At 40.6% G+C, this 24,616-nt stretch overlaps 2 protein-coding genes across 3 annotated transcripts in view; both read left to right on the forward strand.

Annotated features, from left to right (window-relative positions):
• LOC122985179 (peroxisomal succinyl-coenzyme A thioesterase-like) overlaps positions 1–9,034 on the forward strand; it is a 28,895-nt gene extending 19,861 nt beyond the window's left edge. The window contains exon 12 of the transcript XR_006404045.1: positions 9,022–9,034. The gene's annotated coding sequence lies outside the window, so the exon portion shown is untranslated. The remainder of the gene's footprint in view (positions 1–9,021) is intronic.
• Positions 7,275–24,616, forward strand: part of LOC122985151 (metabotropic glutamate receptor 8-like) — a 159,997-nt gene continuing 142,655 nt past the window's right edge. For both annotated transcript variants that reach the window (XR_006404037.1, XM_044355599.1), the window contains exons 1-2: positions 7,275–8,034; positions 11,186–12,010. Coding sequence is in view for 1 of the 2 variants with exons in the window: in XM_044355599.1 (XP_044211534.1) it covers positions 11,468–12,010 (543 nt within the window). In the remaining variant the exon portion in view is untranslated. The remainder of the gene's footprint in view (positions 8,035–11,185; positions 12,011–24,616) is intronic.

The raw sequence follows: 24,616 nt of genomic DNA on the forward strand, positions 1-24,616 counted from the left end.
TCCTCCATCTTCTCCTGGGTCAAATTAATCACTATAAGCGGAATGTTGATGATTTAAACTAATAATGTACATTTATTTACTCTATGGCTGCTAATAAAGCCTATCTGGTCAGTAAAAACTGATCAGATTTCTTTCTTAGCTTATTGGGTGTTAACTTCTGTCTATTGAAAGTGTGTGTGGTGTGTATTAGTGGGAGTCATGTGCAGCCGGTGGGAGGATCTGTGGCAGACATCTTACTATGACAAGTAAGTTGTTCTGTTACTTTGTTCGCTGTTACACGCATGCATAGGCTACAGACTGCAACTGGGCTAGCCACATCCAGTTAAAAGACATTTTGATCGAATCACAGAACTAACTGTTTTTTAATCTGAAAGTTGCCCAACTGGTTTAGAGCTGGAGAAGGTAACAGATCAAGAGCTCCACACTGACTTCAAGACTAAAGAGCGCACTATCTCCTCTGCGGCTGTGTACACACTCCGCAGCAATAAATGTGTACACACTTGCTCTCATCCGAGCAGAGGTTGCCATTGCTCACCATCACTGTAGTGACCGCTGTTGACAAATCTGCAGAAAGCACACAGAATAACGAAAGCAGAAATATGGTGTGTTTAAAACCCGGCTGCGTGTCCCCAGTACAAAGTGTTGTTGTTTTCTGCTACGTGTTTCCTTGTTCTTCTAGTCTTTAAAATACATTTTCTATCTGTTTACCAACGTTTGTTTGTTTTTTTTTGAAAAGGGCAAGAAAAGAAGCAATTGGGTTGACAGGCCATCAACAAGAAGTTGTTTAGTGTCAGACTTTGAAAATACCTGGAAGGAAATGCACTCAGCATGTTTGTTAGATCCTGAACAGAGAAACAGAAACTTATTTGAAACTTATTTTGGCACCTTAAAGCAACAATGAAACGAGTTATATTTGTAATATCAAGTTTCACATTTCAATATTACTTTGTAGCACTCAGGGGTTGTACAGTTTTTACAGTATTGTGTCGCTCATTGTACATGTGGCCCTTGGATGGAGAAGTGACCCTTAGAAAAGTACTAATGCGCTCATTTGACCTCTTCCCTGACAATACTGGATCAAAGATTGATTTTGGTTTCTGTCCAATCAGAAATGCTGTAAACACAACGAGGAGAACCAGGTGATCTGCCGTCATCTGCTGCTGCCTATCCCGACCGACCTCGCGTTCAAAGTGGACGTGAGTACAACAAATTATTTATTTTCTTAAAAATCTGGGTTAAAATGTGTTTTTAAAATCACTTTGTATGTTTCATAACACCCCAAATAAAACAACATCAGTCCCGCACAAATAAAGTAGAGTTTACAAATGTGTTTTTGCTCAAAGCATGCCTAAATAAACTAAAATACGATTAACTTTTTAATTGTCTTACAATGAAACAATCTGTGGAATCACATCAGTTTATTTTGAGACTAAACAGTAACATTTATGAAATTATATTCTTCAATTTTCTGCTGAGTCTACAAACAATTTGACTATTTGGGGTTAAATTCACCCTTCTAGCTATAAGGTCTTAACAATCTACAGGTAAATGATTCCCCAGGTGATGGCAAGTGATGCATAAATATTTGAAACTGCAGCAGGTGAAGAAATCTGAAAAGCAGCTGGTGTTTGTCTCTGAGCAGGCGGGACGACTCCAGCGTCCTCTGTTGCTGGTTGTAGGTGAGATGAGTCTGCACAGGAGGTGAGTTTACTTTCATGACAACATCCTGTGTGAATAACCATCTTAGTCCAGACGTTTTGACTGAGTCATGGTAGAAAGCAAGATGACAGAAGTTAAGATGAAAATGAATTGATTGCTGAGAGGAACCACAATCATATTTGAGATATAGCAATACAAAAAGCAATAGAGCAAAGTGGGTGTTTTTCATCTTTTGCCAAGCAAAGGATGTAGTTGACAAAATAATCTCAACTCAAAGTTGTTCTGGAGCTCTTAACTGGGTTGGCTGGGTGTGGGTTGTCCCACTTGGGCATCACCTGGCCCCCAAAGTGTGGGCCCCGCATTTCAGGCCAGTAACAGGGCCCACAGTGGGCTGCCCCTGCAGGGCATGCTGCAAGCCCACAACGGGCGCCACCCTTTGAGCAGCTCAAAGGGTCCTACTTTGTACCTGCAGTATAGATCCACAACATTACTATTAATGAATATGCAGAATAATTGCAATAATTGTACATAATTGGCTTGCTTGCTTTTTGATTGTCTTATAGGGTTGAATGCAGGGCTCGGCTTGGCTGAAGTGAAATGTAATAAAAAGGAAAGGAGAGATGAGGGATGAAAAAGGTTTTTAAGGAGGTGTTTGAGGTTGAGGAGCTGTGGGCAGATGGGATAATCAGTCCAGGGGTTGAGGAAGAGAGTACTTGAACACCTCTTGGATAGAAATGGTAGCATTCGCCTCAAAATGTGCAAATATCTCATAATACCATTTGAAATATGTGAGTCTATTGTTTTGAACTTTTTCCCAGATTAAGGGGATGATGGAGCGGGCGGGGAACAGCCACCTGCTGACTATTCTGTCGTACACGAACACTGGTCACCTGATCGAACCTCCGTACTCACCGCACACCTGAAGCAGTATCTTCAGACCAGTTACTACAAAGCGGAAGAGTAAGTTCACCTTTCAAGTGTGAAGGTGTAAACAGTGGTCAAGACGTGACTGAGTCATGGTTAACATTGTTGACTTGACTGACTTGATACTGTAAAGAAAAAACTTTTTACGGTGCTAAAGTTTTAGCAATAAAAGCTAAGCGTACAGTTTTATCTGGTGTAAATGGTCAAGCTGATATTCACTCAGACCTGCGTTCCCACACATGCTCAGTGGTACATGCCTTAAACAAAACTACTCTCCACAAACTGAAAATGTGATGCTGTTATTGGTCTTTGGACTGTTTCTAAACAATCTAACGTGACCAAACTCTCAAGGAACATGTCACTCAGTGCAGCGCTGCGACTCACTGACGTGTTGTTAATAGTTTTTGGACAACAATGGAGGAATAAGATATATCAGGCTTTGGATACAGACACAATACTTGTTAGTTGTTGGTTTGGATCCAAACATGAGATTTGTTGACAGAGATCTGTTGTTGTCTGTTGTCTGTTGTCATTGCAGTAGTGGTTCTGTGGGGTGGAAGATGCCTGGAGGAAGACGCTAGCCTTCCTGAAGGAAAATTTGTACAGCAGGACAAAGCCTGCTGGAATCTCACCATCACATAACTATAACAGAGATTTACTGACCAACTGGACCAAATCTGAGTGTCACACTGCACCTTCACTGTCAGTACATTTATAAAATACAAAATTAATAAATATGTCTCCAGGAATTGTCTAACACCACTCGGGGCCAATCAGATTCAGCACTGCTGCATTCTGTGAATTGAAAGGTGCTGTATAAATAAAGTTCATTCATTCAATCATTCAGAATTATTCAGATGATTTAACATTTATTTCCTGTCAGAAGTAGAGATCCTGAGCTGTGAAGGACCAGATTGGTGGTTCTATCTGCTGATAATTTTCTAAATCATCCCAGCTTTCTGATTTTCACTTCAAATTTTCACTTAATTTCAATGAAAATCAACTTGCAGAGTCTTGAAACTTGCTGCAGACTGTTTTGAGAAGTGTGTTGGTGTGTTTAAGGACGCTTCGACATCTGAGATTTCATCTGCTGAACAGCAATGCAACAAATGACCAAATATGCTTATTATTCTTCTTCAGGGTTTTCTTTTCTGACAAAGAGTTCATGACTGACTGTACTGTGACTTCTGTGGTGACTTTTGCTGCCAACTTTCCAAACTGACAGGCCAATATCCTGCTAAGCTACAAGTTCTCTGAATTGTTATATTATTTACCTGTATCAAACTTACCTTGTGTCTGTTCCAGAAAAAAAACACTTTCATTGGGTGTGTAACTGACTCTGTGAACCTAACCTGCTCGCTGGCAGGTTTTTTCAACAAACCCTGAGTTTGTTTCCATCACCTGAAGCAGTTGTCTCATTGTTACAGTCGATATCAAAGCGTATATCGAAGCGCATTAATTTATGTTAAAGGGAGATCCATATCCCAGTTGTTTATAGTCTGTTACCCAATGACTATCTTTACCAACGTTGCAGCTTTTGTATGCAATCAATTATTCCTATTTGTACAGCCATTTCTGTCCTCATAATCAAATATTACACAATATAATTTCACCCTCAGCTCTGAATAAAATCAATGCATGTCTTTCATTTTTGTGAGTGAAAGTTCTTTAAATAACACTGTGACTCTGCACATCGATCAGACAGCTGTCAGGTTGTTAGAACAGTTCCTCTGCACTGAAATATTTATTGCATATAATGTGGTAGTCTCTCTTAAGTGAAAAAAAAAAGTGAAGCTTTACACACATAAGATCAATGAATAATCATCTCATATTTCTCATGATGTGATTGATCGCATCGATTGGAACATCCCTATCATAGTCTTCATTTTATATTGGAGATTTGATGTTAATATTTCTGAGTGAGCAGGATTATGGTGCATCCGCAGACATTAAGATTTAAAAAATGATTATAATGGGAATTAGTACTGCAAGAGGCAGATTTACCTGCTCAAGGGCCTCGGGGCATAACTAGGCTTCTGGGATCCCTACTGTGTCCCACCCCCCTCTGTGCACTGTGTATATTATTATCTGCTGGAATATTACCCACCTCCAGTTTTCCAGTGTAGTAATATGACTGACTACGAAAAAATGTAGGAATATGAACCATATAAGCACAAAATCATCTGAAATAATGAAGGTCTTAAAACTAGGGGTGTGCCCGAATACAAATACGTCTTTCGGCAAAGCACAAATAGTGAATTTTTACAAATATTTGTTTCATACAAATATTTTAAAAATTATTTGTTTTCAAGAAGAAAAAAAAACATGTCAAATACCATCATGCAGGGCGGTTACATCACTATCTCAGTGTCTCTCTTCTGCTCCACTGTTACATCTATCAGCAGGTCTCAACGAGGGGAGTCACAGCCACCTGCTACATGACGCACATTTCCTAATTTGGACATCACTCCCGGAGTTGGGGGTGTTCCCCAGAGACAAAGCTGAGCTACACAAGCAAAGTGCTCCCAAGGGACTTATTCATCAACACTTATTGTGACACTTTAATTTTCTAAAATTAAAAGAGTAATAAATACAAAAACAGGATTTTGAAGCCTCTTTCCACTTTTATTCGAATACAAATACAAATAATTTTGCCACCTCAACAAATACAAATACTGAGCTCTCTGCACATCCCTAGTGGGGACACACGGTACTGTGCAAACATTTTAGGCTCCTTAGATATTTAGATTCTTCTCCATAATGCAGCAGCATCAGGGAGGCGTCTGATCATCTGCAGCATGACAACGAGCCCAAAACATCCATCCAGAGTCATAAAGATCTATATTCATCTACAAGAAGAACAAGGAGTCCTGCAACAGATGGTCTCTGATCTCAACATCATGGAGTCAGTCTGGAATTAACATGAAGAGACAGAAGCAGCTGAGACGCTGAAATCCACAGAAGAAGAAGAACTGTGGAAACTTCTCCAAGATGCAGGAACAACCAACCTGCCGAGTACCTGAAAAACTGTTTGAAGACAAAACATTCATACAGACATGTTTTTAACTACTGAGCATCAGCACCGACCCCTGGTCAGCTCGACCCGAGACTTGTTATGAGGTTTAGATGGCACTCAGCACAGGACAGGGTGCTATCCTCTGCAGCTGCTGGAGACACACATTGAAGTGTAAGACAAGAAGGGCCTAGCCTCATGAAAAAAATTAAAAACGAATAAAGCGCGGTTGCTTGCCATCGAGGTTGCTGCCACTGGGCGACAGCAGGAAAGAAAAGCTCCACTTCAATGGGAAGAAACCTCAAACAGAACCAGGCTCTTTCACAAAGTGAAATTCAGACCACATAAATTCAGAAAGATGGTTTTCAAAGTCAAATATTTCAGTGCAGTAAATTCAGTGGTATTTACATTTCAACATGTAGTATTCAGTAGTGATTAAAATTCAAAATGTGATATTTAGTTTCTGATATAATCCAAATTATTATGGAAATGATTTACTTCCATAACTTGCGACTCGACTTTGACTCCTCTGCTGAAGGACTCGACTTACTTGAGACTTGAAGGCAAAAAGCCAAGAAGACTTGATGTGATGGAGGACAAAATCCACAGTGTGTCCACACAGTCATTTAGTGCAAAAATGTCTGTGTGTGTGTGTGTGTGTGTGTACTGAATTTTCCGACAGTCTCCTGTATATTTTGACCACTCTGGTTTCATAATGTAAGGTTAATGATTCTTCCATTGAGAACCGGCGCTTTGGAAAAAGTTCTTAATAAAGTATAAAAGACTCAGAGAGCAGCAACAGTCTGATGACACCTGCTGTGAGTCAGTCTACAGTGGAAGCTGTTTAAGAGCCAATCAAACGTGCTTCATGGTCTGCTGCTTTACTTTACTTATTTTACATGTGTTTAGGCTTCCACTAAAAACTGTAGCATTTCTGCCAACAAAAGGTGACATGTTTAAATTGTTATTTTAAAAAGGTCGGGTTCACAGTTTTTCAGGTGTGTGTTAAACCAGCAGTCAGGTGTCCATAGTAACAGTGAAAGAGGTTTTCCTCGCTGTAATCATTCCTCCTGTTCATACTGGATATTAAAAGATCCTTCAAATGTGTTTTCAGTGGAAGTGATGGAGGACAAAATCCACAGTGTGTCCACACAGTCATTTAAAAGTCTGTGTGAAGCTTCTATTCAGCTTCAGCAGTCTGAGTTAGTCATATCAAGTGGATATCTGACACATTTACAGTCTTTTTAGCATCAAATTCCCTCTTTGTGTTTCCTCGGACAGTGTTTCCCTGTTGAGCTGCAGGTGGAAGTATAGTAACAAAAAGAGGGACTTTGGCACTAAAAAGACTGTAACGTTGAAAGATATCTACTTGATTTGACTCATTTGGACGCTGAAGCTTCATATTAGCTTCAGATAAAAACGGAAAACCCTATTTCAGTGTCCGTTCGGGCTCCTGAGTGTTGTTGTAAGACTGACTTGAAAAACTGTGAACTTGTCCTTTAAGTGTGTTAAACCATGGTTTCAGTATACTTTCTAGACTACAACTACAAAAGCACCAAAAATTGGCTACACCAAGGAAAATGTAGTTTTATTAAGTAGTACTTATGTTAAACTTAAATGCACATTTTAAAAATATACTTTATATACAGGAACTGTGATGATGGTCTGTTCTCTGTTTGCTGTTGGTGTGTTTGTCCGCTGGGGGGCGTCCTGCCGCCATGTCTGCTGCTTTAACTCAGCAGCTTCTTTCTCTGCTTGGCTGCGTGATGAAGCTCATTAACTTCATCTGTGACTCTGTCGCTCCTGCCGCGTCTCATGTGTCTGTCAGCAGCTTGGACGCACTTTTCCCTTCTCACCGGGATAATACTGTCGCTGCTCTGTGACCGGGGAACTTGATGAGATCCTCGGACCCTCATCAGCTTGAACTCGGCTGGTGTGATGAGCCTGGGAGCCTCCCGTGTTTCCTGTGACGCAGGACAGCCGCGCCGTGCCGCGCCGCACCGCAACGCGCACTTCGGAGCGAACAAAACGCGCCTTTGACTCCGGTCCTGTGGAACCAGCTGCCTCTGATGTGAGCGTGTATTCATGTGGTGAGCAGTCCGGCACACTGATCTGAGAGCGGCCAGGACTGTCTGTGAGAGGAGAGGAGAGGGACCCGAACCGACACCTGCAGGTGATCCAGTAGAAACCTGCCGTTCAGAGGAATTTACCGCTTCAGTCAGGACCAGGAGCCGCTCTGCTCTGTAGCTGCAGGAACAGAAAAAAAGTGGAATTTTGGATTTAATGTTTTTGGTGGATGGATGCTGATGATCGAGTCCCTGCGGAGGAATTTATCAGTAAATGTTTATGTGATGAGACAAACAGCTGGAGACAGAAAACATCTGTCTGACCTGTGACACTGACAGAGGAAACACCTGCTCCTGCTGCGGAGAGAAAAGGTACCTGAACGCAGCATTTACAAGATATTTAATATGTATGTGGGCGTTTATAAAAAAAAATAAAAAACAAGTTAAAGATCTGACAGCATTTTATTGATTAAGACGAAAAATATGATTATTCTGCATTATAATCTTTCTTTGTTTCTTTGGATGAGATGTTGGAGATACGAGCTCTCATTGTGACATCTCCCAGATTCTTATCTTGTTTATCCACCATTACAAACAATTAATCAATCAATGAGTATCAATCAATAGTGAGGATCTCAGGTTGTGTTTCAGATCAGATTCACGTTTTTTCTGATTTCAGCTGATTGTGCTGGAATGTAACTTGAGCTCGTGCCTATTCCTGTGTGTGTGTGTGTGTGTGTGTGAAGCTGTGTCCAACGTGCACGCGGGTTTATCATTGATTCGTGCGCGCGCGCCTCCGTGTTTACTTTGTTGAATAGATGTGATGCGTGTTGTGGTGAAAACGCGCGCGTGTGTGAGCTTGTTTATTGTGTCATATATATATGTGTGTGTGTGAGAGAGAGAGAGAGAGAGAGAGAGATAGAGAGAGAGAGATGTGCACGCGCGTTTATGGTTGTCTATTTGAGAGTTTAGATGTGATTCACTCTTGTAAAAATGTGTGTTTGTTCCATGTTTTCCTGAGGATGAGTGTGTGTGTGTGTGTGTGCGTGTGTGTGCGTGTAAAATTATATTTAAAGGAAGGTTTCAAGATTTTTCAAGTCTGTCTTAAAACAACAGTCAAGTGTCCAAATGCAACTCTGACTCATAGAAATTGCGTTTGTCTGCAACTAAATTGCAACAGTAAATATGTTTTGCAGGAAACGTAACGCTGCTGAAGCACATTTTCTCTCAACATAATGACAAAAATGTTAATTATTGTGTTTGGCAAATTGCAAAAATCTTGATACTGAACATCTGAGTGAAATATTCAGACACAACATACCTGGTTGTTATTTTCCATCAAAATATCTGATGTTGCAGTAAAATATCTGCTAGTATAGAAACTGCAGCAGTATGAAAGTGTTTGTGGTTGTGTTCAGACTCTGATGAAAGATCCTGGTCTCTGTTTAATACAACAGCAGCATCTTTCACTAACCTGAACCAAACCTGAACACATGCAGGACTCAGGATGTGAACCCGGGTCTCTGCCGTCAGTGTCCTGCATCTTGTAGCCCCCCCATCCACCCCGACCTCCTCCCTCCCACTGCAGAGACACATAGAAACGTAGCTTCATTCATTCCACAATCGAAGCTTATTTAGTGTAGTTTCAGGAGGAGGACCACACCTCGACTGCACCACTATAAATACCCACCTAACCCTCTCCTCCTCTTTCACTCTCGTATTCTGCGCCCCTCCCCCTCCCCCTATTTCTCTCTTCCTGTTTCTTCCTGATTCTTCGTCTCCTTCCTCTCCTTCCTCCCCTTCCTCCCCTTCCTCCCCTTCCTCCCCTTCGTAGGGTCCTCAGGGGGTCCGTCGTTGCCCGGGTGCTGCAGCGGATTCCCTATAAACTTCCCCACAACACAGTCAGCAAGCGGAAGAACTATGCACATCAGTTGCTTTTCTTAATAAATCATTTAAACACATCTTGTTGATGGTGCCCTTGCTAGTGAAAACGTTACCTGTGAACATAATCCAGCCAGAGATTATGTTTGTTAAAGCACTTGGAAAACAGTTTAGTCACATATGAATGTAATTTCTAGGAGACAGAGTTGCCATATGAGCACTGAAAGAGGTTTTGCTGGCTGTAATCATTCCTCCTGCTCATACTGGCCCCGAAGAAACCTCCTTAAAGTCATTTCAATCTAAGTGATGGATGACGAAATCCACAGTCCTCATTTTGTGCCAAAATGCATTTAAAAGTTTGTCTGAAGCGAATATGAAGCTTCAGCAGTGCAAATTTGCAAGAATCTTTCAATGTTAGTCTTCTTTTAGGACTAAATTCCCCCTCTGTGTTCCCTGGTTGAGCTGCAGTGGAGGGATAGTACACACTAAATATCACTTGGTCAGATTTGACCCAGTTTTGGTCGATATAGCACCACGCAATACTGGATGGATGTTACTCAGAAAGCCACTCAAGACAAGCGGTTATTTTGACCCAGTTTCAGTGTTATTTTTTATTTGACTTTTGGATTATTTACCCAAACTAAAGCTTATTATAATCTACTCTTTTTAAATTTACATGTCACAGTTTGTTATTGATTGTTAATAATTTGTGTATCGTTTGAATGTCACCTGCACATCGTTTTGTACAAGAAACAAAACATTTGTGACAGTTTTTAGCTAAAGCTTGTTGTGAGTCTAACTTGCTAAAGTTAACCCAATGTTGTGTCGGTGCTATATTGACACAAACTGGTTAGAATTTTAACCCTGTGATTTTTAATGTGTAACAAAGTACTTTTTTTTTTAACCTCAAAAACATTTTCCTTTTCTAAACCTCAACCAAACCTCAACCTGAGTTTGAGTTCCACCACCGGGATCCACTTGTTCCCCAGTGGTGGAATGAGTTACCAAACTCTGTTCGATCTGCAGAGTCCCTCTCAATTTCAATGCTTCTATGCACTCTACGTATCGCCTGTTGGCATCGACGTCCTATTGGACTCAAACTTAGCTTTATGACACTTACTCATGTTGTTGTATCAGCTCTCAGATGTACGTCACTTTGGATAAAAGCGTTTGCTAAATGAAATTGTAATTGTAAATTAACCCTAGTGTTGTCACTCTCAGCTATCAAAATATCCTAAATCAACTGTATATCTTCCAAAGCTTGACTAAATTCCATCTTTGTGTTTCCAGGTTGAGCTGCAGTGGAGGGACATTAACAAAAAGCACCGACAAAACATTTGGTTCACTTAAGCAATTTCCTATTTTTACCCATTATTATTTATTCGTTCATTGTTAGTTACACTGATATTCAAAGATGTTGTTCTTAACTCCTTCACCTCTCTGCTGTAGGACTCTTTGTTGTTATCAACCACATGGTGTCGTCTGCAAACGTAATGATACGATTGTTCTGGTATTTGGCAGCAGAGGCCTGAAGCAGCAGCCCTGTGGTGCACCTGTGCTCTGAATTTCTGCTTGATGGATTTCTGGTTTAGAGGTTTGTTTATTGATCATGTATTGATTGTTTACTCCTCTGTCTGAACAGGTTTCTGGAAGAATGTGAAACTGGAGCTGCTTAGACCTTAAAGTTGCGCCTCCTCTGCTGCCTTCGACAGGTATGTCCGACACAGGAACCTGTGCTGCAGGAAAACATCAGGGTCAGTGTTTGTAGGTGGGACCGCCCGCCGTGGTCGACCCTACCCTGGGTGACGGGGGACTCCATGGTCTGGCTCATCTCGTCCTCGCCAAACCGTCAGTGCTGCTGCTACAACCACCTGCCTGTTGATATACCACTGCTTCCTTTCCCTGCAGCTCAACTCACTGCAAAATGGCGAGGGGTTTGAAGCCCCTGACTGTCACTGGCCACTGTTTCCTCTCTTTGCTGATGCTTAAGAGCTGCTGGCTGCTAGGCTCCAGCTCCCAGAAGCCCGCTGTGTTGGCGGACTCCCAGCAGCCCCAGCAGGAGTACGCCCACTCTATCCGGCTGGATGGTGACATTATTCTGGGCGGCCTGTTCCCCGTGCATGCCCGCGGTGAGAGGGGAGTGCCCTGTGGCGAGCTGAAGAAGGAGAAGGGGATCCATCGGCTGGAGGCCATGCTGTTCGCCATCGACCTCATCAACAAAGACCCGGACCTGCTGCCCAACGTGACGCTCGGGGCGCGCATCCTGGACACGTGTTCACGCGATACCTACGCCCTGGAGCAGTCGCTCACCTTCGTCCAGGCACTCATTGAGAGGGACGGCTCCGATGTCCGCTGCGCTAATGGCGATCCACCCATCTTCGCCAAGCCAGATAAGGTGGTTGGCGTCATCGGAGCGTCGGCCAGCTCCGTGTCAATCATGGTGGCCAACATCCTGCGACTGTTCAAGGTAAGAGGACGCTGTCAGGTGACATTTCTGTTGTTTGTAGTTTGAATTGGTGGCTGGTTGTGACTCAGCTTTGGTCTATCGGCTGGAGGCCATGCTGTTGCATGTAGCTGTTGCCTTGACAAATGACAAACTGTCAGCTGTTTCAGCTGACTAGTGTACAAAAATACTTTGTGGTACTTTGTGTCGCTGTTGTCTGTTTGAGCCAATGATTCTTTCTCTTGAACTTCATAGTCAAATATTTAGCGGTGGAACTTCTAGAGGCTACTTGGTGGTGCTTCCACTTTCAGTTTGACTTGTCTTTGACTTATTTTAAATATGAGAATGCATAATGATCTCTCCTTTCATCCACATAGAGAATCAGGTTTCTCTAATCTCCTTCCCCAATTATAGATTACACAAGCCAGGTTTCTCATGATGTTTAAGAAATCAGTTTACTGGAGAAAGCTGACTGTAACCTGGTTACTTAAGTGCGTGTTAACACCTTGAATTATGACATATTTGGTGTCAGGAATGATTCTACCCTGATCTGCCCTCTAGTGGATAAACTTTTTAATCCTCTAGGTACATAAAAAGTTCACATGCAAGTATGTGAACAATGACGCTTTCGTGTCTATTGACAATAGATACATTTTTTTCTACCTTTACCCTCTTCAGCAAGACCAGGAACATGCACATGGAGTTTACTGTTTTTGTTTTGGGTATTATGTCACACAGGTTACACAGGCTAAAGTTGAGTAATTGACACATTAAATTTTAATTTCTGGGAGGGTTATTAGAATTAGTTTCTGCACCATTTACTGTTCAAATAACAGGGCGCAACCATAGTTTTAATGCCTCTCCTCGTGTGGGGGCAGTATTAGATGTAACAAGGTTATATTACAGTAATTGGGATTTAGAGCCTTGTGTTTATTTTATTATCTACAGGAGATTTGTGGAAAAAATATGTAAAAGTTTTGATGCAAACTATGAAAGTCCAAACTTTCACCAGAGGGCCAAATATGTTTGCTGCAGAGCCAGCTGTGGCTCACAGGCTGCTGTTTTCCTACCACTGGTTTATGCGTTGGGTCTGTTTTTTGTTGTTAGCTTGTGTCTCTGAAGCATGAAATTCACTTGTGAATGTGTATAAATGCTTATATTTAGTCACTTGACATAAACAGTGGATTTCATTAGATTTTCTGCAGCCTGTTTAGTTCAAAGAGAGACAGAAATCCTGTGAGCAGATTTCAGCAGCTGTTATGATGTCTAAACAGTTCACCAGCGGAGTTCGACTGTTGCTACATATTTTATCATATCATTAATGTTGTTATCACAACCATGCAAAATACTCATGTTATTTTGAGGAAATATTGCTCTTCGTTATCACAGTATATAATTCTATTCTGTGATATTGATACACAATATATTGATGTAGTAAAATTTCTGGAAATTAATCTGAGAAATAGTTTATTGATAAGACAAACCAACAGGAATGTCTGTTTTTGTGGAGTCTCAAAAATCATCTTTCAGGTTTTGGTGCTCTTTAATTCTTTGTTAATCCAGTGAGTTAAAAAATCTTGACAAATCTTCAACAATGATGCAAGAATCTGTCAGATGATAGTGTATATCGTTACATCTTCCCACGATAGATGAGATTAAAACCCTTCAAACTGTCTGATTCCAGAGATTTCCTCCTTTGTCAGTTTCCACATACTGACGCTGAAACCTCCTCTTTCTCACTTTCTAATCACCACATCTGCGACTTCATGATGTCTTGTCCTTTTGTTTCTCCTGCAGCAGAGCAGCAAGACAAATGTGATGTACGGGAGACAGATGTTGATGTAAAACGTTTTATCAGTCAAGTGTGAGCAGACCGCTGGCTGTTTTCACAGTCTGGATGAATCTTTGTGGGTGGACTTCAGCACTGTGAAAAGATTCAGAGTGTAAATAAAGAATCAGTTCGTCAATCACTGTGGATTCAGAAACATCGAGCTGCTCAGGTCAAACAGATGAGAGGTGACCAAGTTTTTTTGACAACATGATTGAAAGTAGACTGCTGTAAATTCTTTCATTTCAACGTCTTAAATGTGAATATTTTCTGGTTTCTTTCGTCCTCTGTGTCAGTAAACTGATTATCTTTGGGTTGTGGACTTTGGTCGGGACAAAACAAGACATTTGAGGACGTCACTCTGGGCTTTGGGAAATGCTGATTGACATTTTTTTACCATTTTCTGACATTTTATGGACCAAACTACTGATCGACTAATTGAGAATATAATCAATTGAGAAAATAAACAACAATTGATAATGCAATTGTTAGTTGCAGCTCTAACTGTGACCTTTGACGTTTAACTTGTAGCTCAGAAAAAAAACGGAAAAAAATCAGAAACCAAAAGGATGAAATTTATATTTTAAATTCTTTGATTTCATGATTGTGCTCCCTCGCATTAATTCAATTAAATACGGTTCCATCATCCACTAACATAGCTGGAGTCCTTATTTTGACTTTCACACTGAGCCTGATAGCATCCTGATAACTCACATTAGCTTTCCTGCTAAAGTCTCCTTCTTATCTAACTTACAAACATGAACACACGTCTTGTCCTGCAGCTTGTTGAGCCACCAAACAAACATTCACCAGGGAAAAGTGCACCGCTACTATCAGTTAGCAGGCTAGACAGCTAATTAGCTGCTCAGCTGCAGCGCATTAAACAGCATGTAAACATACCTGCAGATGTCACTTCGGACCCGTAAGATGCTGGTTTGATCGTTGCTCTTCAAAAATCCCTGTTAGAGACATGCAGCGGTTTGTTCACATTGTCTCTGTTGTCTCCGCCCAGCTGCTGTCAATCACTCACAGACACCTACACACTCTCCAGCTGCTGTCAATCACTCACAGACACCTACACGCCCTCCAGCTGCTGTCAATCAAATACAGACACCTACACGCCCTCCTGCTGCTGTCAATCACAGACATTGACACACCCTCCTGCTGTCAATCACTCACAGACACCTACACGCCCTCCAGCTGCTGTCAATCAAATACAGACACCTACACGCCCTCCTGCTGCTGTCAATCACAGACATTGACACACCCTCCTGCTGTCAATCAAACACAGACACCTACACGCCCTCCAGCTGCTGTCAATCAAACACATGTTGACATTATTTTTGACTGCAAAGAAGGATGATTAAATGCGATTTCAGTTGGACTTTAAAGCTGTGTAACATCCTACATGAGTGCTGATGATGACATGAAATTTGTTTCATGACCTTTTTGAATTTAAAGTTTTTAGTCAAGTGACAGAGTTCTGTTTCACCAACTTTGCAACAGGATATAATTTCCCTTTTCTTATTTTGACACAGCACACTAATAAAAACAATGCATGAGGGACCACTGTAAGACTCCCAAAGACATCTGCAAGTTGAAAGCAACAGTTATTTCTGATATGTGATGCTGCCACCATTTACGTTAAGCTGTTTCGAAGCGTCCATATATCCCACAACCTCTGCATGTAGCCCCTCTTATCGGGGTTACTTATATAGTAGCATTCCAACAGATCCCTATTCTCTGCCCTACTCCATCTGTCTTGTTCCAGTAGCCCATTTCTCATCAGGGTGTCCTGGTTCCCCAACACCTGACGCGGACCTTGTTGACCCGGGCGATGTCCGGGCCAGTATGACTCTCGAATTTGCGGTTTCACTCATACTGAGGTAGGCCAGCAGCATCAAAGAGCTTGCCTTGCCTAAGGGTCCACACTGGATATGTGTTAACCACTGAGCTATCCAGCTGTTATATATACATATATATATATATATATAAACTTTATTTGTAAGACAGTCTTTATTTAAATAGTAAAACCAATCTGTAAAACAGTCTTCACTCTGTTATTGTTGGGGGTCCATAACTTGTTTTCTTTTTTCTTCTGTATGGTTTTAGTTTTTTGATTAAAAGTGCCTCGTGGAGTTTTCTTGTAAGCAAACAGAAGTTATGTTTGCAATTTCCTTCCTCATAAAACATTTACAAAAGAGATTTCTTAAGTTTGTTTTTGTTTGTTTATTTTATTTGCACAATATCAAATCCGAAACGACATAAAAATCAGATTTAAAAAAAAAAAGGTTAAAACACAAGGAAATATTCATACAGTCACAAGAGATGTGCAGACAGAGACAAAAAGACTTTCAGATTTCATCATCACACCATCTTATTTCAGGAGGAAAATATCTACAATCGAGTGCTTCTCAAATGTGACAATTTCCCATCTTTCCTTGTTGTATATGACAGTAAATTGAAGAAAGAAAGAATTGAGAAATGCCATTTTATTCACAAATTTTTCACATTTCATAGACTGAAGGATTAATTGAGAAAAGAATCGGCAGATAAATCAACAATGATTGATAATCATTAGTTGCAGCCCTAAATAAAACATTCATGCACTCATGTGTGCAAACCAGAATCCACTAAATCCTGCATGTTTACATCCATGTTTACTGGCTTGCAGTCTTCTTCCTCTCTGCCTTTTTTTCTTGCATTGCTGTGTTTCTTCACTATTCCAGTGACCTGTAGATCACTGGAATAGTGTGAATCAATTGGCAGTACTGTGTATCGAGCATGTATGTCCTCATGGACGTGCTCCATGTTGCTACTGAAGGTCAGAGACTCCACAGAGAACCTTTAAGACAGACTGGACTGGCAGCCTTAAAACTTAAAAAAGAAAAACTTTAAAAAGTGTCAAACTGTCACTTAGAGGTGGAGGAAACATGTTCAGTCTGAAGTTCTTCATTAGCTTCATCTCTCCTCTGATCTGACACAGTTTGAATGTTCAGACGGATGTTTCTCGCGGTCCATTGACACAAAAAGTTGATCCCAGCTGCTTCCACGTCTTCTTCGGCGTGTGCAGAGACAAACTGTGTCTGGAGGCGGTGTGTTGCTCTGCACAGCAGCAAACAAATTCCACTGCACTAAATTAGTGATGAGCTGTATGATTCATGTGTATGTGTTAGAGCCCGGCCAGCTTAATGAGGACAGAAAGGCCCAACAACATCACTTATCTAAAATTAGCTGGAGATGCCTGCGGGGAGGGAGAAGAGGGGGAGGAAGGGGAGGAAGGAGAGGAGGGGCAGGATGGGAAGGAGGGGTGGGGATAGCCAGATTGTGTTGATGCAGAGGTTTCCTCACTCCGCCATTACTCACCAGAGCTGTCACAACCTTCAGCTGCAGTCCGAAACTGAAACCCTCCTGGGAAGTCCGGTGTCATCCTTCCCTAATGGAGGATGTATTCAGATCCTTTACTTAAACCTGCAGTAACTGATGTTTAGTCCACTAGTTTTCATCAGAAACAAGTAGTGAACAACAACTCTGACTCATCATCAGCTTTTAAGTTGATATGTTGAACTTGTTAGCAAACAGTTGCTTATGTCCACATCCAGCAGTTACGGAGCAACATTATCATTCATGTGGAGTCGTGTTTCTGTCCACCTGGTGAATGTAAGTCCAATATTCACTGTCTTTTATCTCTGTTTTTACTCTCCACCAACTCCTGAGGGAAATATCTGGCTCTTTAGCTGCTAAATGCTCCACTATGTTCACCAGCTAGTCTACAGCTAACCGTGTCTGTTTGCTGTTTGGTGCTGAGCAGGTAGTGTACAGCGGCTTTTTACAGCTTTTTCTCTCTGAAAACGACGCTATGAGACGCTGAGAGTGAACCAGAACAGTAAAGTTGCAGCCGGACAGATAAACAATGAGCTGAAACTCACTATAAAGCTCCGTAAAGCCGAGAGGAGCTGCAGAGTCACTGATAATTCTCTGTAGGTTTATCACTACAAGCCAAACACATTACACACTGATATAGATCAGACTGTGTTATTATTAAAAATATTTATTACAGCTGATTTAAAACCAGTAAAAGTGGTAATATTACAATATTAACTTACTCAATTACCAATTAAAAACTGTGCATTGGAAATTGGTAATCGGTAATATAAGTAAATACATGATCTCATTCCTTCTCTCCAGAGGATGAACCCTTTAGATTTTACTGACACCCTGACCTTTTCTCTAGCACCACCCTCCAGACAAACTTTACATTTTTAGCAGCACTAATTTAAACTCTAAGAATAGATCATCACTATCTGTACTGTCTCGGTTCTGAGGTGCTTTTCCGTTAATAAAACTCTGTCCTCCCTCTTCACTGAGGCTGTCAAAGGTGAGATCCTCTCCCTGAAACTGTGATATGCTCTCACTGCATTTGCATAGTATTTGCACATTCATTTCACAAGGCATCACACCGTCTGAGCCCAGCTTGGTCTTCAGGAGGCTGCTCTGCAGCGACAGTTGCTCACGCTGCTGCGTTATATTTCCATCCCTGCGTGGGAGAGACAGAACCACCGAATCTCTGTTTATGAGCTCGCTGCAGGCCCGGCCAAATACAGGACAAAAAAAATGAAAGAGGTGAGAAAATAACAGAGGGACGAATGAAAACAGAGGGAACCTTCCTACGTCGTTACATATAAACTGTCAGAGGGGAGGAGGAGAGATGAGCCTGCAGCAGCACCTCAAACCATAGAAGAAGAAAAAACAAGAGGCACTCCTTTAGCTGAGAAGGACGGGGACACTTTTATTATATATATATATAATGTTGCTAAGGTGTTTCTATGTGTTGTTCACTCTCATATTTCAGATGTGATTCAGCTCCAACATGTACGGATGGATGTGAGAAGTTGACATTTGGAGTAAAGAAGGAGAAAAAGAAGTGAAATCCTGCTACTATAGTTTGTTTACGTAGCCTCCGGAGCTGCAGGAAGCTTCCTGAAAGCTGACCAATCAGAACAGAGTGGGCTCATCAGGAGGCGGGGCCTTAAAGAGACAGGAGCTAAAACGGCCTGTTTCAGACAGAGGCTGAACTGAGGGGCTGCATAAAGAACCAGTAGAAGATAAATAAGGAGTTTTTAACTGGAAATCATGCAAAGATATTCCAGTAGAGCCATACAGAATATATCCCCTTTAAATTTTTTACCTTCACATTCTAGTAGTTTATCCATGATTAATGTTTAAGTTATGGTATATTTAACAGGATTTTTACAGTTAATAGATAAATTAAGGTGTTAGAAAAAGTTAAAGTTGACAAAATAACACAAAAATATCCCTTATCTGGTGCCTTAAAGGGGCCTTAATTTTCAACCATATAAAAATAATCCTCTAAAACGCCTTATTATGTGATTGCGTGATTGCTTTTAAAGCGGAAATGATTTACAATTAATCGATCGGCTGCACAAAACAAGACATTTTTAGACATCACCTTGGACTCTGTAGGGTTGTGATGATTTTATAAACAAATGAATTTATTGAGAAAATATAATAAAAATAATTTAATTGCAGCCCTGCTGTATTTACCACTAACTTTTATTATTGCTCTACTTGCTTATGAACTATTTAAATACATCTTAATGTAATATTGAATCCTTCTCTTAAGACTTTGTTTTAAGGTACATTTATTCCAGGATTACAGGTGAAAAATAGCCTTTTGACTCACTCTAGCGCATTTACATCTGTGTATATTAATATGCAACAGAATAGAAATGAATGGATTGAGCCGCTGTTGCTGCAGATCTGGTCTAAACACCAGTTTAATGTGAGTGTCTGCAGCAGAAAATGAATGTGAAAACTGATGGGAAAATAATGTTCTCCTTAAAATCTACTCAGCTTGATTATTAAGGGCTCTGGAAATGAAGGTGTATACCTTAACCATGTCTGGATTTGATGACTAATTTATTTGTCAAATATTAATGAATATGTAAATTACAGGGAACGTCGTGCACTCCTTTAAATCTACTTAATTTGTTATTCATGGGGTTTTCATGTTAAGGTGTTTCAAGGAGATTGGTTTTCGTCTGAATAAATGGACAAATGAAGGGCTCTCTGTTGTTTCTGGAGGTAAATCAAGCATTAAATAATGGTGCTTTAAGGGATTCTGACGTGTATAATAATATAACAACATCAGAAGAACTGTTTAAAAATAGAACAAGGATTGAGAAGTGCTTTGTGACGCTACAGCAGTCTCCAGAAATATTTCACTTAGTTTTCAGGCAGCAGATCTTCGCACAAATCTGAAGAGTGTGAATGTTGAAGCTGGTTTTCACCCTCGGAGGTGTTACCTGCTAATATCACACCACTCCGTGCTAACTCCTGACACAGCAGCAGCAGTCTTCAGACGCTTCAGAGGAGGAAATAAACACATCATCTGTGGCCCAGGAGGTTAAGTCAGGTGGTCAAAATTACTAAATCACTGCTATAGTTTGTTACCATGACAACCGGAAGCTGACCAATCAGAACAGAGTGTGCTCAACAGGAGGCGGGCCCTAAAGAGACGGCCTGTTTCAGACAGAGGCTGAACTGAGGGGCTGCATAAAGGACCAGTAGAAGATAAATAAGGAGTTTTTAACTGGAAATCATGTAAAAAATATTCCAGTAGAGCCCCAGAATATAAATATAAACCTAGAAATTTCCTCAGAATATGTCCACTTCTGAAATGTCAGTTTATCAGAAAGATGTTTGTCCAAATCAGATATCAGAGGAAAGAGTTCACTCGCCCTGCAGACCCACAAAGTGTGACTTCCTTGATGAAATCTTGGTTGACTCTTGATGTTTCTTCTTGACGTGTTTCTTCTGCTCAGCACATTATTTAACTCACTACTTACAGGGGAACTTCATCAGCGTTCACTACTACTTATGTGAAAAAGTAGTACAAAAGCCTTTTGTGGCTCCAGAGGGCGTTGATGATGTCACTGATGATGTCACTGATTATGATGAAGTTTGAAAGAAGTGAGGTTATCAGACCTCTGTAGCTCCTCATCTCTGCTGGAGGCTGCAGCTCCAGGCTACATTAGCCGCTACTAGCATAACACACCCAGATCTGTACAGTTGAGTGACTTGAGTCAAGTTGCATTGTGGGTAGGCACCATGTTTTTGACACGGAAGAAGAAAGTGTGGAATAAATATATACAGTATATATATATATGGTATAAGTGTTATGTAAGTCCAATGCTAAGCTAGTAAAGTACTTTTAACAACATTAATACAATCATATAATTATTATACTTCCATAACAGAATTCTTTTAGGTGGTGTTTTATTTGACAATTTCCTGGAAATCTTCAGAATAGTTTACAGGTAATTCATAGTTAATTTTGCTGCAATGTGGTACAAATTATAAAATTATAAAATGGGAAAAAGGTTACTTTGGTTGAGTTGTAGTTTCATGTGTAGTTTTTTCAATATTTTTCCAGCAATTTCCTAAAAGTAGTTTCTGTGTAACGCGTCATTCTTACAGTATTAATTTGGTTGTTTTGGGAAATATGCTCATTAATGAGTTTTTAACCATGAATGCAATATACCAATACTTATACTTTTACTTTTAAGTAGGTATACTTGTAAGTATTTTCAGTCATTTATTGAAAATGTTTCCAAATTAACAACTGGGAACCCAAATATAATGAGTTTGTACTCATCAGCTAAACCAACTTAACACTTTTTTTTTCTCCATTTTTTTCTTATAATTTGTACCAAATTGCACCACCCTTTCAATGAAATGTCCCACAAATTAACTTTGACCATGTTTAACATCTGACATCATAACAGGATATAAATAACAGTAAACCACAAAAAGCTGAATATTTCCCCTTTAAGACGCTCTTAGAAACGACTCGAGTGCCGCCTGCACTCTTAGAGTCTGAAGAGGCTCCAGAACCTGCAAGAAGAATCACAAATGACATATTTCTTTTGACGTTTTTTTTATTACAGCTGACCTTAACAAGCTTCTTAATCATTTCAGAACATTCATAAAACTGCTCGTAGAAAACGCCCTTATAAGATTGATCTATATCTGCATTAACTTTGATCACAAATGAGTTGAGACTTGCCTCAAATGGCCTGAGAATTGTTTCAATGACACTTGACTCCGGCGTCCTGAGGTTTGACTCAGACGATGTGAAATGACATAAAACTTGTCTCGAACAGCTTGAGACTTGTGTCAGATTCTTTTCAAATGATGGGAGACTTTTACTCAAATCACTTTTTACTTGACTTGGACTAAAATTACTTTAAAAGACTTTTCTGAAATGACATGAGACTAACTCAGACTCGTCTCAACTGACTTTGGGATTCCTAGAAAACTTCTTCTTCTATGATCGATATGTATTTGCATCAGCCCTCTGATCAAGAGTTGTTGAGACATCTCTTTGTGGACCAATGTGATATCGTGACATCATCATCCGGACCTAAACCTGATCTCACCTGTCTGTATTCAGCCTCCTACAGCCAATCACAGACAGATAATCAGACTTTTATGTCTCATTAACCGACAGTTTGACCTCAACATCTCAGTCTGAGCAGCAGCATCACATCCAATTAGCGGCCTCATCTCACATTAATGTCCTTGCAGTAAGAGCGAGAGGGTGAAAAGCGCTCCACCTTCTGTAAAGATGAATGCATCTGGCCGGCTGATCCGTCTCGATTACCAGGTCGCTCTGTTGTCGGGTAACAAATGTAATTTCTGTCTGAGAGGGGTAAAAAAAAAAGAACGATGGAGGAGAGGGTGGATAATGGAATTTAATCGAGGGGAATTTTCTCATTGTGGCGACAATTCATTAGCGCCGCAGATAATAACGTCCTCGTTAAGCTGTCTGAAGCCCATCGTCCTCATGGTTTTATTATCAGTGTTAATAAAGCTTTTTGTGCTTTATGCTCATTTTGATGGCCTCAATTTGTAATCCATCCAGTTTCATTAATGCAACCTGTTATTGAAAACTGTCAGACGTGTGTGTGTCTGTCAGTAAAAGTAACACTTACCAACTGTCTCATCAGCGTATTAATCTGTCCAGTACACATTAGTAATGTGTCGTATTGTACAAATACTTGAAAAGATAATTCTAAGTAATGCAATTTGCTGTGAGAACATAAAGTAAACTGTGCAAAAACGAGTCTCGAGGCTTGACTTGGACTCTTCTCAAATTACTGGAGACTCAACGTTGACTTTTCTCAAATGACTTTACACTCATAACATTTCTGTGTTAGTAGATTACTTCCTGCTAATCAGCAGAACAGATATCAATTTCATCCATCATCAAGTCAGTAATGGATCAAACACTCCAACCCTTCTCTGGTAGCAGCTTCTCATATGCTTTTACCTGTAATTTATTCAGTCTCAGGGTGAAGGCGTTCTGCTTGCTCTCCTGTCGCTCTGTTTTTCTTTTCTGCATTGAGAATAAAAAGGTCGTCGTTCTGCCACCGGATGAGAAATCAGATCCATGCGGGAATAAAAAGCTCAGAGTGGAGTTCAGATAATGCTCTGAAATTTCAGACTGCTGTGGAGTCAGTGGGCGGTCAGCGTGACCTCCGCACATCATCAGCTGATTGGTGGGAAAGGTCAGAGGTCAAGCTGGTTTCGTAAGCAACAGAGTCATTTATCACAGAGGAAAATGGAGACTCGTTTTATATCACACACGAGAAATTATTCTATTTTATTATTCAGCAACACGTGTCAGATTCCAGATGACACCTCTGAGTGCTGAGTGAGTACGTATGATCATCACCTGCAGGCATGTTGGTGTGTTTAGTGCCTCTTATTAGAGATAATCCATCTACATGGGTTGGACAAAATAATGGGAACCCCTTACAGCAGGTTATCAGGTGTCATTTCTCTGCTGAGCTCAGCGTGTTGAGTCTGGTGTCTGTTTCTAAAACCACTGACAGAGCAAAAAATTTGATCATAAACCCACAGAATTGGATTAATTATCTCTTTTAAAACATGGAAACATGATGATACCTCAGTACTACTGTATGATCCAGCAAGTTCTGATACCTGAACAGCCTTTCTGATCTGCATCCTCTAAATGTTTTGTTTGGTTAAAGGTCGACGTATTTGGCACATCTCCAGCTCTAGATTTATATTCTGGGGCTCTACTGGAATATCTTTGTATGACTTACAGTTAAAAACTCCTTATTTAACTCAGAGCAGAACAAATTATCTCAGAACAAATAACTCATATTTTCAACCTTTCTATTTCCTCTGGCTTAGTTCCCAGAGTTTGGGAAATGGCTCATGTAATTCCCTTACATAAGGGAGGTGGTAAGGGCAATCTCAACAACTACAGACCAATATCTAAGACGCCTTTCCTGGCAAAGGTCCTTGAATCTTTAGTTAATGATCAATTGAATATATTTCTGCCCAGAGTTTCCATCTAGAGCCTGTTTCAGTCTGGTTTTAGAGCAGCACAGTACTGTAACTGCTGTTAATGGTCCTAAATGACGTCGAATCAGCTTTAGATAATAAAAAAAAGCACCGTGCAGCATTTTTTGTTGACTTATCCAAAGGATTTGATACCGTAGATTATTGCCTGCTCTTACAGAGGCTGAGTAACAGTGAGTTTGATATCAGTGCATGTAATTGAACAATCAGGAACTATCAGAGAGACATTAATCCGACCGTTCTGAGTTTTAACAGCTACAGAAGATGCTGCACGGGGTTCAGTTCTTTTCACCGTTTAATCAGCAATATTGTTTCATCTTTGACAAACTGTAATGCTCATCTGTACGTGAATGACACACTGCTGTATTGTGTCGCTGACTCTGGAC

Source organism: Thunnus albacares, chromosome 7 (assembly GCF_914725855.1).
Source record: "Thunnus albacares chromosome 7, fThuAlb1.1, whole genome shotgun sequence".
NCBI classification, from domain to species: Eukaryota; Metazoa; Chordata; class Actinopteri; order Scombriformes; family Scombridae; genus Thunnus; species Thunnus albacares.